This window comes from Narcine bancroftii, chromosome 2 (genome assembly GCF_036971445.1).
Source record: "Narcine bancroftii isolate sNarBan1 chromosome 2, sNarBan1.hap1, whole genome shotgun sequence".
Lineage (NCBI taxonomy): Eukaryota > Metazoa > Chordata > Chondrichthyes > Torpediniformes > Narcinidae > Narcine > Narcine bancroftii.
The window spans coordinates 192,835,825-192,850,554 of NC_091470.1; the positions used below are offsets into that span (position 1 = coordinate 192,835,825).

The 14,730-nt window shown below is 54.9% G+C and overlaps 1 protein-coding gene across 4 annotated transcripts in view; it reads right to left on the reverse strand.

The window, feature by feature from the left end:
- The window catches only part of LOC138754865 (calmodulin-binding transcription activator 2-like), an 81,716-nt gene extending 67,498 nt beyond the window's left edge, over positions 1 to 14,218 (reverse strand). For 2 of the 4 annotated variants that reach the window (XM_069919780.1, XM_069919779.1), the window contains exons 1-3: positions 12,491 to 12,675; positions 2,710 to 2,813; positions 1,682 to 1,749 (exon numbers count right to left, since the gene is read on the reverse strand). In XM_069919780.1, coding sequence (XP_069775881.1) covers positions 1,682 to 1,749; positions 2,710 to 2,813; positions 12,491 to 12,635 — 317 coding nt within the window. In that variant the 5' untranslated portion in view covers positions 12,636 to 12,675. Of the gene's footprint in view, positions 1 to 1,681; positions 1,750 to 2,705; positions 2,814 to 12,490; positions 12,676 to 14,139 lie in introns of those variants that run through there. The other 2 variants (XM_069919781.1, XM_069919782.1) reach the window with 2 other exon arrangements.
- Between the last annotated feature and the right edge of the window lie 512 nt (positions 14,219 to 14,730).

Here is a 14,730-nt window from a genome sequence, read left to right on the forward strand (position 1 = left end):
TGGGGTTGGGTGTTGGGTTTTTCCTCCTTTGCCTTTTGTCAGTGAGGTGGGCTCTGCGGTCTTCTTCAAAGGAGGTTGTTGCCCGCCAAACTGTGAGGCGCCAAGATGCACGGTTTGAGGCGTTATCAGCCCACTGGCGGTGGTCAATGTGGCAGGCACCAAGAGATTTCTTTAGGCAGTCCTTGTACCTTTTCTTTGGTGCACCTCTGTCACGGTGGCCAGTGGAGAGCTCGCCATATAACACGATCTTGGGAAGGCGATGGTCCTCCATTCTGGAGACGTGACCCATCCAGCGCAGCTGGATCTTCAGCAGCGTGGACTCGATGCTGTCGACCTCTGCCATCTCGAGTACTTCGACGTTAGGGGTTTAAGCGCTCCAATGGATGTTAAGAATGGAGCGGAGACAACGCTGGTGGAAGCGTTCTAGGAGCCGTAGGTGATGCCGGTAGAGGACCCATGATTCGGAGCCGAACAGGAGTGTGGGTATGACAACAGCTCTGTATACGCTTATCTTTGTGAGGTTTTTCAGTTGGTTGTTTTTCCAAACTCTTTTGTGTAGTCTTCCAAAGGCGCTATTTGCCTTGGCGAGTCTGTTGTCTATCTCATTGTCGATCCTTGCATCTGATGAAATGGTGCAGCCATTATATATATATATATGTGTGTGTGTGTGTGTGTGTATATGTGCATGAGTGCAGAAATGTGGGTAGATATATATTGTATGTGCATATATATGTGCATGTATACACATACACACATTCACAGACACATACATACAATTACACATATCTGTATCTCAATATATATTATGTGCTATATATGGTGTGTGTATGTATTTATGTGATGTATAAGCACCATGATCAGGAGAAACACAGTTTCATGGGGTACAGCCAGCTATAATAAACTTGAACACTCGTACAGCACCCACTGCCAGACTCACCTGGTGCATGGAGATCGTGACTACTGCAGACTCACCTGGTACACAAGACCCCAACCACTGCCATACTCACCTGGTACCTGGATATCCCAAACTCATCTGGTGCCTGGACATCCCAACCACTACGAAACTCACCTGGTGTGCGGAGATCCCGTCCACTGCCAGACTCACCTGGTGCACGGAGATCATGATGACTGCCAGACTCACCTGGTGCATGGAGATCCCAACCACTGTTAAATTCACCTGGTGCCTGGACATCCCAACCACTGCCAAACTCACCTGGTGCATGAAGATCCCGTCCACTGCTAAACTCACTTGGTGTGCGGAGATCCTGACCACTGCCAGACTCACCTGGTGCCTGGACACCCCGACCACTGCCAGACTCACCTGGTGCGCAGAGATCCCGACCACTGCCAGACTCACCTGATCCATGGACATCCTGACCACTGCCAAAGTCACTTGGTGCCTGGACATCCCAACCATTGCCAAACTCACCTGGTGCATGAAGATCCCGTCCACTGCTAAACTCACTTGGTGTGCGGAGATCCTGACCACTGCCAGACTCACCTGGTGCCTGGACACCCCGACCACTGCCAGACTCACCTGGTGCGCAGAGATCCCGACCACTGCCAGACTCACCTGATCCATGGACATCCTGACCACTGCCAAAGTCACTTGGTGCCTGGACATCCCAACCACTGCTAAACTCACCTGGTGTGCAGAGATCCCAACAAATGCCAGACTCACCTGGTGCGCGGAGATCCCGACAACCACTCTTCATGCCTCTCAAAGCTGGTCAGGTATGACGCAATCTCCTGGAGGGACAAACAGAGTGCGGTGAAGGGGTGCTGACAGCTCACCTATTGTCCCCAGCTCCCCCCCAGCACCGGGGGGGGGACTCAGCTGGACTTCGGGGGGAAAAGGTTGGGGTGGAAGGCTGGGAGAATGGAAAGGGCAAAGATGGAGTGGATAGAGGTCAGGGGAACAGAGGGAGCAAATCGGGGGATGGATAGGGTAGAGGCAGCTAGAGGGGGGAGCAGAGGTTGGGGGGATGGAGGGAGCAGAGGTCGGGGGGATGGGGAGCAGAGGTCGGGGGGACAGAGGGAGCAGAGGTCGGGGGATGGAGGGAGCAGAGGTCGGGGGATGGAGGGAGCAGAGGTCGGGGGACGGAGGGAGCAGAGGTCGGGGGACGGAGGGAGCAGAGGTCGGGGGACGGAGGGAGCAGAGGTCGGGGGACAGAGGGAGCAGAGGTCGGGGGGACGGAGGGACCAGAGGTCAGTGATGGAGGGTGCAGAGGTCTGGGATGGAGTTCTGGGGGATCAGGGCAGAGGACAGGGGGTGTAGAGGGCAGAGGTTGGAACAAAAGGGGTGGATGGACGGGGCAGTGGTCAGAGGGATGGATGGGGCAGTGGTCGGAGGGACCAGAGGTTTGAGGGGGCAGTATTTGGGGGAACAGAGGGGCCAGTGATTTATGGGACAGATGGGGCAGAGGTTGGGGGACAGAGGTCAAGAGGGGAAGAAATCAGGGTTCAGGGACAAAGGGGCAGAGATCAGGGTGGATGGAAGAGGAAGAGATTGGAGGGGATAGATGTTGGTGAGGACAGGGGCAGATGAGGTCAGGAGAGGGGAAGCAGAGGTTGGAGGACAGAAGGGGAAAGGGTTGGGGGCATGGAGACAGTGGTGTGTGAGGAGACAGAGCTGGGGGATGAAAGGTCAGGAGTCAGTGGTGGGGATGGAGGCACCTCTGGCCGTTGCCACTGGAAGCACCCACTTGCCTCGTTGGTGTTCCACCGCTGTCTCTCGTTGGGCAGGGATGCGCACTTGGGTAAGCTGTCAATCAGCTTGTTGGGCAGGAACACCTTGATGTGATTGTTATTTTCTGCAAGAGAGGAAAGAAGTCGTCAGAGTGAGCGGGAAAGTCAGATTCAGCTGGAAGGGCAAGATCACAAGATAGAGGAGTGGATAGTGGCCCATCAGCCCATCGAGTCTGCCCCACTGTTCTAATCATGAGCTGATCCACCCACCCAGTCAGCCCCACTCCCCGGCTTTCTCCCCATAACTCTTGATGCCCTGTCCCCACCAGTACTGTCAATCTCTGCCTTAAATACCCCCAATGACTTCAGTGCCACAGGCTCGCAACCCTCTGGATAAAACAAATTCTGCGTTTCTCTGTGTAAATTGATGCCCTTTTACCCAGTTGTGCCCTCTTGTACCAGACTCCCCGACCATAGGAAACATCCTTTTTTTAAATTTTTTTTTATTTTTCACACTATAAACCACATTGATCAAGATACATACATTTTCCTTTTCAAATATATATAGTGTCGTTTTCTCCCCCCCTCCCTCTTCCCATCCCACCCTCCCTACTTCCCCTCCCATTCATTTAAAGTTCAGAATCTAAGATTCATTAAACCCGTCAAACAATGTTGTCACTCAATAAAAATAAACAAGAAATTCCACTGAGTCAATTCTTTTCATTCCCTTCTCCTTCTGTCATTTTAGGTGGTAGATGTCCCCGGTAGGTTTTCGCTATTGTGTTTCATGTATGGCTCCCATATTTGTTCAAATTTTGTAATATTATTTCTTAAATTATATGTTATTTTTTCTAATGGAATACATTTATTCATTTCTATATACCATTGTTGTATTCTCAAGTTATCTTCTAATTTCCAGGCTGACATAATACATTTTTTTGCTACAGCTAGGGCTATCCTAACAAATCTTTTTTGTGCTCCATCCAAATCAAGTCCAAATTCTTTGTTTTTTATGTTACTTAGGAGGAAGATCTCTGGGTTTTTTGGTATATTGCTTTTTGTGATTTTATTTAATATCTGGTTTAGATCTTCCCAAAATTTTTTCACTTTCTCACATGTCCAGATTGCATGAATTGTTGTTCATGGGAAACATCCTTGCCACATCTACTCCATCCAGGCCTTTCAGCATTCGAAATGCTTCGATCAGGTTCCCTCTCATCCTTCTGTACCCCAACAAGAACAGTCCAAGAGCAGACAAACATTCCTCATATTCTACCCCTTTCATTCCTGGTATCGTTCTAATAAATCTACTCTGAACCTGCTCCAACGCCAGCACGTCTTTTCTCAAATAAGGCACCCTAATGAGGTCTCACCAGTGCCCAGAGAGAGTCTTAACATCACATCCCTGACCTTGTATCCTATTCCTCTACATATGAATGCCAATGTTGCATTCGTCTTCTTCACCACTGACTCAACCTGGAGTCAACCTTCAGGGTGTTCTGCACTCCCAAGTTCCTTTGTACGCTCAAATTTTCAATTTTCTCCCCGTCTAAATAATAGTCCGCCTATCTATTTCTTCGACCAAAGTGCATGAGCGTACACGTTCCAACATTGTATTTCATCTACCACCTTTTTGTCTGTTCTCCGAATCTATCCAAGTCCCTCTGCAGCCTTTCCGAGTCCCCAGCTCCCCTAACACCCATTTAGGTAACATCTACAAACTCAGCCACAAAACCATCTATTCCATCATCCAAGTCATTTATATACGAAATGAAAAGATGTGGCCTGCACCCTGCCCTCTGTGGACCAAGACTGGTAACCACAAGGCATCCATAATATTCCCTTTTACCGCTCCAGCAGCCAATGCTCTCCCCACACCGATATCATCCTGTCATTCCATGGGCTCTCATCTTGTTAAATATCTTTATGTGATCCATCTTCTCAAAGGTCTGAAGGGGAAGATCGAGCAGGGGGGAGGGGCAAGGTCATGGAAAAGGGGACTTTCGGGGTAAAGAGGAAATTCTGGGTGACAGGGGAAGGCTGGGATAACTTGCCCCCACCAGTACTCTACCCCAGTGTTACAGTGACAGACTCGACCCCACCAGTACTGTGCCCCAGTGTTATACAGTGACAGATCCATCCCCACCAGTACTGTACCCCGGTAATACACAGTTACAGACCCAATCCTACCAGTACCATACCCAGGTGTTATACGGTGACACATCCGTCCCCACCAGTACTGGACCCCAGTGTTATACAGTGACAGACCCGACCCCACCAGTAGCGTACCCCAGTGTTGCACAGTGTCAGACCAATACCCACTGGTAATTTACTTCGATGTAATTACGACTACACTGGGGAAACTATGGGGTACAGCTCTGATACAGACACAGACTGGGCCTGTGCTGACTTCTGACCCCGAGTTGATTCAAATTGCATTCAATGCATTTAGGTTGGAGTGTTTAAGCTGCACTCATTGGCAGCACAGCGGTGGAGAGGATCCCAGCTGTGGGGGAGCAGCAGAGAACACGGCACCACCTTGCCAAGTGATCATTAAGCAATATGTGACATCTCACAGCAGCAAGCAGGACAAGAATGATGAGAGACCTCCTGAAGGGCTCCACACTCCAACCGAGCCCAGACATGAACAGATCCACACACCGACAGAGCCGAGAGGACAGATCCACACTCCATCGAGCACAGACACAAACAGATCCACACTCCAACAGAACCCAGAGAGGACGGATCGACACAACGACAGAGACAAGACAAGGGGCGAATCCACACACCGACAGAGACAAGACAAGGGACGGATCCACACACCGACAGGCACCAGACAGCAGACAGATCCACACACCGACAGGCCCCAGACAGACGACGAATCCACACACTGACAGGCCCCAGAGGAAGGATCCACACTCTGACAGGTTCAAGACAGAGGACAGTAACAGGTGTCAAAGGACAGATCCACACACCGACTGGCCCCAGAGGACAGATCCACACACCAACAGGCTCCAGAGGACAGATCCAATCACCGACAGGCCCCAGAGGACGGATCCACATACCGACTGGCCCCAGAGGACGGACCACATACCGACAAGCCCCAGAGGACTGATCCACGCGCCGACAATCCCCAAAGGACGGATACACACAACGACAGGCCCCTGAGGACGGATCCATACACCAACAGGCCCCAGAGGATGGATCAACACACCGACAGGTCCCTGAACATGGATCCACACACCGACAGGCCCCAGAGAACAGATCCACACAACGACAGGCCCCAAACAGAGGACAGATCCACGCACTGACTGGCCCCAGAGGACAGATCCACACACCAACAGGCTCCAGAGGACAGATCCACATACCAAAAGGCCCCAAGGAAGGATCCACACACCAACAGGCTCAAGACACAGGACAGTAACAGGTCCCAGAGGACAGATCTACACACTGACAGGCCCCAGAGAACAGATGCACCCACCGACAGGTCCCAGACGGAGGACTGATCAACACACCAACAGTCCCCAGAGATCGGATCCACACACCGACACACCTCAGAGGACAGATCCACACACAAGCAGGCCCCAGAGGTCAGATCCACACACACGGACTGGCCCCAGAGGACAGATCCACACATCGACATGCCCCAGAGGACGGATCCACACACCGACAGGCTCCAGACAGAGGACAGTAACAGGTCCCAGAGGACAGATCCACACACTGACAGGCCCCAGAGTACAGATGCACACACCGATAGGCCTCCAACAGAGGACTGATCCACACACCGACAGTCCCCAGAGGACAGATCCACATTACGACAGGCTCCAGAGGACAGATCCACATACCAAAAGGCCCCAAGGAAGGATCCACACACCAACAGGCTCAAGACACAGGACAGTAACAGGTCCCAGAGGACAGATCTACACACTGACAGGCCCCAGAGAACAGATGCACCCACCGACAGGCCCCAGACGGAGGACTGATCAACACACCAACAGTCCCCAGAGATCGGATCCACACACCGACACACCTCAGAGGACAGATCCACACACAAGCAGGCCCCAGAGGACAGATCCACACACACGGACTGGCCCCAGAGGACAGATCCACACATCGACATGCCCCAGAGGACGGATCCACACACCGACAGGCTCCAGACAGAGGACAGTAACAGGTCCCAGAGGACAGATCCACACACTGACAGGCCCCAGAGTACAGATGCACACACCGATAGGCCTCCAACGGAGGACTGATCCACACACCGACAGTCCCCAGAGGACAGGTCCACATTCCGACAAGCCCCAGAGGACTGATCCACACACCGACAGTCCCCAGAGAACTGATCCACACACCGACAGATCCCAAACAGAGGACAGATCCACACACCGACTGGCCCCAGAGGACAGGTCCACACACCAACAGGCCCCAGATGACAGATGCACTCACGGACAGGCCTCAGACAGAGGACAGATCCACACACTGACACACCCCAGAGGACATATCCACACACCGACAGGCCCCAGAGGACAGATCCACACACCGACAGGCCCCAGAGGACAGATCCACACACTGACAGGTCCCAGAGGACGGATTCGCACACCGACAAGCCCCAGAGGACGGATACACACACCAGCAGGCCCCAGAAAATGGATCCACACACCGACAGACCTCAGACAGAGGACAGATCCACACACCGACAGGCCCCAGGGGACGGATTAACACACCCGCAGGACCCAGAAGATGAATCCACACACTGACAGGCCCCAGAGGAAGGATCCACACTCCGACAGGTTCAAGACAGAGGACAGTAACAGGTGTCAAAGGACAGATCCACACACCGACTGGCCCCAGAGGACAGATCCACACACCAACAGGCTCCAGAGGACAGATCCACTCACCGACAGGCCCCAGAGGACGGATCCACATACCGACTGGCCCCAGAGGACGGATCCACATACCGACAAGCCCCAGAGGACTGATCCACGCGCCGACAATCCCCAAAGGACGGATCCACACAACGACAGGCCCCTGAGGACGGATCCATACACCAACAGGCCCCAGAGGATGGATCAACACACCGGCAGGTCCCTGAACATGGATCCACACACCGACAGGCCCCAGAGGACGGATCCACACACCGACAGTCTCCAGTCAGAGGACAGTAACAGGTCACAGAGGACAGATCCACACACACCGACTAGCCCCAGACGACAGATCCAGACACCAACAGGCTCAAGAGGACAGATCCACTCACCGACAGGCCCCACAAGACGGATCCACACACCGACAGGCCCCAGAGCAAGGATCCACACTACGACAGGTTCAAGACAGAGGACAGTAACAGGTATCAAAGGACAGATCCACACACCGACTGGCCCCAGAGGGAGGACTGATTAACACACCAATAGTCCCCAGAGGACTAATCCACACAACGACAGTCCACAGAGGACAGATCCACACACCGACACATCCCAGATGACAGATTAACATACCGACAGGCCCCAGAGGACGGATCCACATACCGACAAGCCCCAGAGGATGGATCCACACACTGGCAGGCCCCAGAAGACGGATCCACACGCCGTCAGACCCCAGAGGAATGATCAACACACTGGCAGGTCCCAGAAGATGGATCCACACACTGGCAGGCCCCAGAAGACGGATCCACACGCCGTCAGACCCCAGAGGAATGATCAACACACTGGCAGGTCCCAGAAGATGGATCCACACACCGACAGGCTCCAGACAGAGGACAGCAACAGGTCCCAGAGGACAGATCCACACACTGACAGGCCCCAGAGTACAGATGCACACACCGACAGATCACAGACAGAGGACTGATCCACACACCGACAGTCCCCAGAGGACGGATCCACATTCTGACAAGACCCAGAGTACTGATCCACACACCGACAGTCCCCAGAGAACAAAAACAGAGGACAGATCCACACACCGACTGGCCCCAGAGGACAGATCCACACACACGGACTGGCCCCAGAGGACAGATCCACACATCGACATGCCCCAGAGGACGGATCCACACACCGACAGGCTCCAGACAGAGGACAGTAACAGGTCCCAGAGGACAGATCCACACACTGACAGGCCCCAGAGTACAGATGCACACACCGATAGGCCTCCAACAGAGCACTGATCCACACACCGACAGTCCCCAGAGGACAGATCCACATTCCGACAAGCCCCAGAGGACTGATCCACAAACCGACAGTCCCCAGAGAACAGATCCACACAACGACAGGCCCCAAACAGATCCACGCACCGACTGGCCCCAGAGGACAGATCCACACACCAACAGGCTCCAGAGGACAGATCCACATACCAAAAGGCCCCAAGGAAGGATCCACACACCAACAGGCTCAAGACACAGGACAGTAACAGGTCCCAGAGGACAGATCTACACACTGACAGGCCCCAGAGAACAGATGCACCCACCGACAGGCCCCAGACAGAGGACTGATCAACACACCAACAGTCCCCAGAGATCGGATCCACACACCGACACACCTCAGAGGACAGATCCACACACAAGCAGGCCCCAGAGGACAGATCCACACACACGGACTGGCCCCAGAGGACAGATCCACACATCGACATGCCCCAGAGGACGGATCCACACACCGATAAGCCTCCAACAGAGGACTGATCCACACACCGACAGAGGACAGTAACAGGTCCCAGAGGTCAGATCCACACACTGACAGGCCCCAGAGTACAGATGCACACACCGATAGGCCTCCAACAGAGGACTGATCCACACACCGACAGTCCCCAGAGGACAGATCCACATTCCGACAAGCCCCAGAGGACTGATCCACAAACCGATAGTCCCCAGAGAACAGATCCACACAACGACAGGCCCCAAACAGAGGACAGATCCACGCACTGACTGGCCCCAGAGGACAGATCCACACATCAACAGGCTCCATAGGACAGATCCACATACCAAAAGGCCCCAAGGAAGGATCCACACACCGACAGGCTCAAGACACAGGACAGTAACAGGTCCCAGAGGACAGATCTACACACTGACAGGCCCCAGAGAACAGATGCACCCACCGACAGGCCCCAGACGGAGGACTGATCAACACACCAACAGTCCCCAGAGATCGGATCCACACACCGACACACCTCAGAGGACAGATCCACACACAAGCAGGCCCCAGAGGACAGATCCACACACCAACAGGCCCCAGAGGACGGATCCACACACCCACAGTCCCCAGAGGACAGATGCACCCACCGACAGGCCCCAGACGGAGGAATGATCCACACACTGACAGGCCCCAGAGATCGGATGCACACACCCACAGTCCCCAGAGGACAGATCCACACACCGACAGGCCCCAGAGGACAGATCCACACACCGACTGGCCCCAGAGGACGGATCCACACACCGACACGCCCCAGAGGACGGATCCACACACCGACTGGCCCCAGAGGACAGATCCACACACCGACAAGCCCCAGAGGACAGATCCACACACTGACTGGTCCCAAAGGACAGATCCACACATCAACAGGCCCAGACAGAGAACAGATGCACACACCGACAAGCCCCAGAGTATGGATCAACACACCAACAGGCTCAAGACAGAGGACAGTCACAGGTCCTAGTGGATAGACCCACACTTGACAGGCCCCAGAGGACAGATGCACTCACCGACAGGCCCCAGAGGACAGATCCACACACCGACACACCCCAGAGGACAGATCCACACACCGGCAGGCCCCAGAGGACGGATCCACACACTGACAGGCCCCAGAGGACGGATTTACACACCGACAAGCCCCAGAGGACGGATCCACACACCGACAGAACCCAGAGGACGGATCCACATACCGACAGCCTCCAGACCGAGGACAGTAACAGGTCTCAGAGGACAGATCCACACACCGATTGGCCCCAGATGACAGATCACACACCAACAGGCTCAAGACAGAGGACAGTCACAGGTCCTAGTGGATAGATCCACACTTGACAGGCCCCAGAGGACAGATGCACTCACCGACAGGCCCCAGAGGACAGATCCACACACCGACACGCCCCAGAGGACAGATCCACACACCGGCAGGCCCCAGAGGACGGATCCACACACCGACAGGCTCAAGGCAGAGGACAATAACAGGTTCCAGAGGACAGATCCACACACTGACAGGCCCCAGAGGACAGATGCGCCCACCAACAGGCCCCAGACATAGGACTGATCAACATACCGACAGTCCGCAGAGGACTAATCCACACAACGACACACCAACACACCCCAGAGGACAGATCCACACACCAACAGGCCCCAGAGGACGGATCCACACACCGGCAGTCCCCACAAGACGGATCCACACACCGACATGCCCCAGAGAACAGATCCACACACCGACAGGCCCCAAAAGAGGACAGATCCACACACCGACTGGCCACAGAGGACAGATCCACACACTCCGACTGGCCCCAGAGGACAGATTCACACAAACTAACTGGCCCCAGAGGACAGATCCACACATCAACAGGCCCAGACAGAGAACAGATCCACACACCAACAGGCTTCAGAGGACAGATCCACTCTCCGACAGGCCCCAGAGGACGGATCCACATACCAAAAGGCCCCAGAGGACGGATCCACACACTGACAGGCTCAAGACAAAGGACAGTAACAGGTCCCAGAGGACTGATCCACACACCGACAGGCCCCAGAGGAAAGATCCACACACCGACTGTCCCCAGAGGACAGATCCACACACCGACAAGCCCCAGAGGACTGATCCACACACCGACAGTCTCCGAAGAACAGATCAACACACCGACTGGCCCCAGAGGACAGATGCACACGCCGACAGTCCCCAGAGGACAGATCCACACGCCGACAGTCCCCAGAGGACAGATCCACACACTGACAGGCCCCATAGGACAGATCCACACACTGACAGGCCCCAGAGGACAGATCCACACACCGACAGTCCCCAGACAGAGAACAGATCCACACACCGACTGGCCCCAGAGGACAGATCCACACACTGATTGGCCCCAGAAGACAGATCAACACACTGACAGGCTCAAGACAGAGGACAGTAACTGGTCCCAGAGGACAGATCCACACACTGATAGGCCCCAGAGGACAGATGCACACACCGACAGGCCTCAGACAGAGGACTGATCCACACACCGACAGGCCCCAGAGGACGGATCCACACACCGACAGGCTCCAGACAGAGGACAGTAACAGGTCTCAGAGCACAGATCCACACACAGACAGTCCCCAGAGGACAGATCCACACACCAACAGTCCCCAGAGGACAGATCCACACACCGACAGGCCCCAGAGGACAGATCCACACACCGACTGGCCCCAGAGGACAGATCCACACACCGACACGCCCCAGAGGACAGATCCACACACGGACTGGCCCCAGAGGACAGATCAACACACTGACAGGCTCAAGACAGAGGACAGTAACAGGTCCCAGAGGACAGATCTACACACTGACAGGCCCCAGAGGAGAGATGCACACACCGACAGGCCTCAGACAGAGGACTGATCCACACACCGACAGTCCCCAGAGACGGATCCACATACTGACAAGCCCCAGAGGACAGATCCACACACCAACAGGCCCCAGAGGACGGATCCACACACCAACAGGCCCCAGAGGACAGATCCACATACCAACAGTTCCTTACTCAGGGTCAGGGATGCCTCTTTAGTGGACGGCAAAAAGAACACAGTCTCCCCTGTGAATTTTATGCACAGCATTATTACCCTCTCGCCATCCAGAGTCTGAGACAGACCTATTAAACCACCTTCCAGACCAATGGATGGACGTATATTACATTGTGCGCCAGTGTCCCACGTCAATAATCTGAAGGGAGATGCCATCACAGGAGCCTCGCTTCCAGGAACTGCAACTGCTGGGTAGGTCCAAGGGGCTGCCATTGCAGAGCTGCACCCCACCACGATGAAAATCCTATGCAGACAGGAATTACCGCACCTGCTCGTTCCACCAGCAGAGCACACAATGAATCCGTTCTCCAAAGAGCAGAGCAGGGAAGGGGTCGTGGTGGGAATGTCTATGCACTGAGGTCTGTGATGCTGTTCTTCTCGAGCGCAGGGAGCATGTTCTCCACCGGGTCAGCCCGATTCTTCTCCAGCCTCATGAGTCCCAGGAGCTGCCGAGGATCTCCATTTCCCGCAGTTATCCTGAGCGAAATTCCTTGGTTGAGGGAGTGGGCTCTCCAATGATGACCCAACCCCCAATGAAGTCCAGAAACGGCATTGGCAATCTGCAAGCCACTGCTGCTCCCTCAGCCCTCGGGGCCCAGTCAAAGACCTTGCGGGGCAAACTCTTCTTCCTCCAAAAAACACCTCCGCTGGGATGGGAATGTGCTCCCTCGTTTTTCAGTGATCTCTGCACTTAACAATTTTTAAAACCATAAATTCTTAGTCGACGATACCACCCACTCCCACAGTGACCACCCAGCAGTACTGCTCCTCCCACACTGTGATACTCTCCTTGGAGAGTCATTAACTGTATTCTCCATTTGTAGGGCAGCGCGGATACAGCGCCAGCAACCTGGGTTCAAATCCCTTGCTGTCTGTTAAGAGTTTGTACGTTCTTCCTGTGACCTGCGGTGTTGTAGTTTAATTGGGTGGCCCGGACTCATGGACTGGAAGGGCCTGTTACTGTGCTGTAGGTCTGAATTTCAAAACGTACCACATTAACCTCACGTGCAAACCCAAAAACCCAATGAGTCATGACAGGATTGGGAGCTTGGCGTAGGTTAAAGTCAGAGTAAGGGGTGGGGGTTAGGATTGAGGTCAAAGAGGAGGCAGGGCAGAACCGATCTGGAGGGAGGAGGAACAGGGGAGCAGTGTGTGTAGCCAGGGACATGAATGGGCAAGGAGAAACACTGGAGGAGGTGGGATGAGGGAGGGTGGAGGGAGGGTTGAGGGGCAGGAGGGGATGAGAGGGTGGGGGATGGAGGGATGAGGGGGGTGGGGAGGAGGATGGAGAGGTGGGGGAGGGAGGGATGAGGGGGGTGGGGGAGGGATGAGGGGGGTGGGGGAGGGATGAGGGGGGTGGGAGAGGGATGAGGGGGGTGGGAGAGGGATGAGGGGGGTGGGGGAGGGAGGGATGAGGGTGGGAGGGATGAGGGGGTGGGGGAAGGAGGGATGGCGAGGTGGGAGAGGGGGAATGATGGATGAGGGGGGAAGGATGAGGGGGGAAGGAGGGATGAGGGGAAAAGAAGGATGGGGAGGGTGGGGTAAGGGCAGGAGGGAGGGATGAGGAGGGGGCGGGACCGTGGGCCCTGCCTGGGGGCGGGCCTCTCGGCGGAAGTGGGAACCCGAGGGCCTCGGGAGCAGACTGAGCTCCCTGTCCCTGCCCCTGCACCCCGCGTCGGGCCCGGGTTCGCGTTGCCCGTCTCCGCACCACACCCACCTTCCGGCTTCATGACGGCCGCCATTTTACTTCCGACTCCCATTGGCTCGAAGCCGCGCCCATTGGCAAGGCCCACCCTGTGCTGCATGTCTATTGGCTACTACTCCAATCAAGCATATAAAATGGGCGGTACTATTAGCTAGAAAATTAGCCAATTAGAATAGAGCAGTAGAGATCTGGGTGTTAACTGGTTAAGTAAACTATCAATCAAACTTTCGCTCCTTTGAAGAAACAGTGGGCGGGAGGTCTGTGTATCACACAGGGTTCAGGAAGGAACCAGGAAACCCCTCCTCCCCCTCGCCCCTCCCTCCCCCATCCCTCCACCCTTCCCCTACCATCCCACTCCGTCCGCCGCCACCCTCCCTTCCCCCTCCCCTCCTCTTCCCTCCCCCTCCTTTCAAGAAGCATATGAGATGACCCGACAGGACAGTTACCACAGCAGTGGACTTTAGAGGAGCTCAGCGGCAGTTGGCTGCTGGACACTGGCTCATAGGAACCAGGTGTCGGAGCCAGGATTCGAGAGGACGCTGAGGGCAAGAAGCCCCCCCCCCCCCCCCACCCCTCAGGTGCAAAAGGTTTCCTGATTATGTC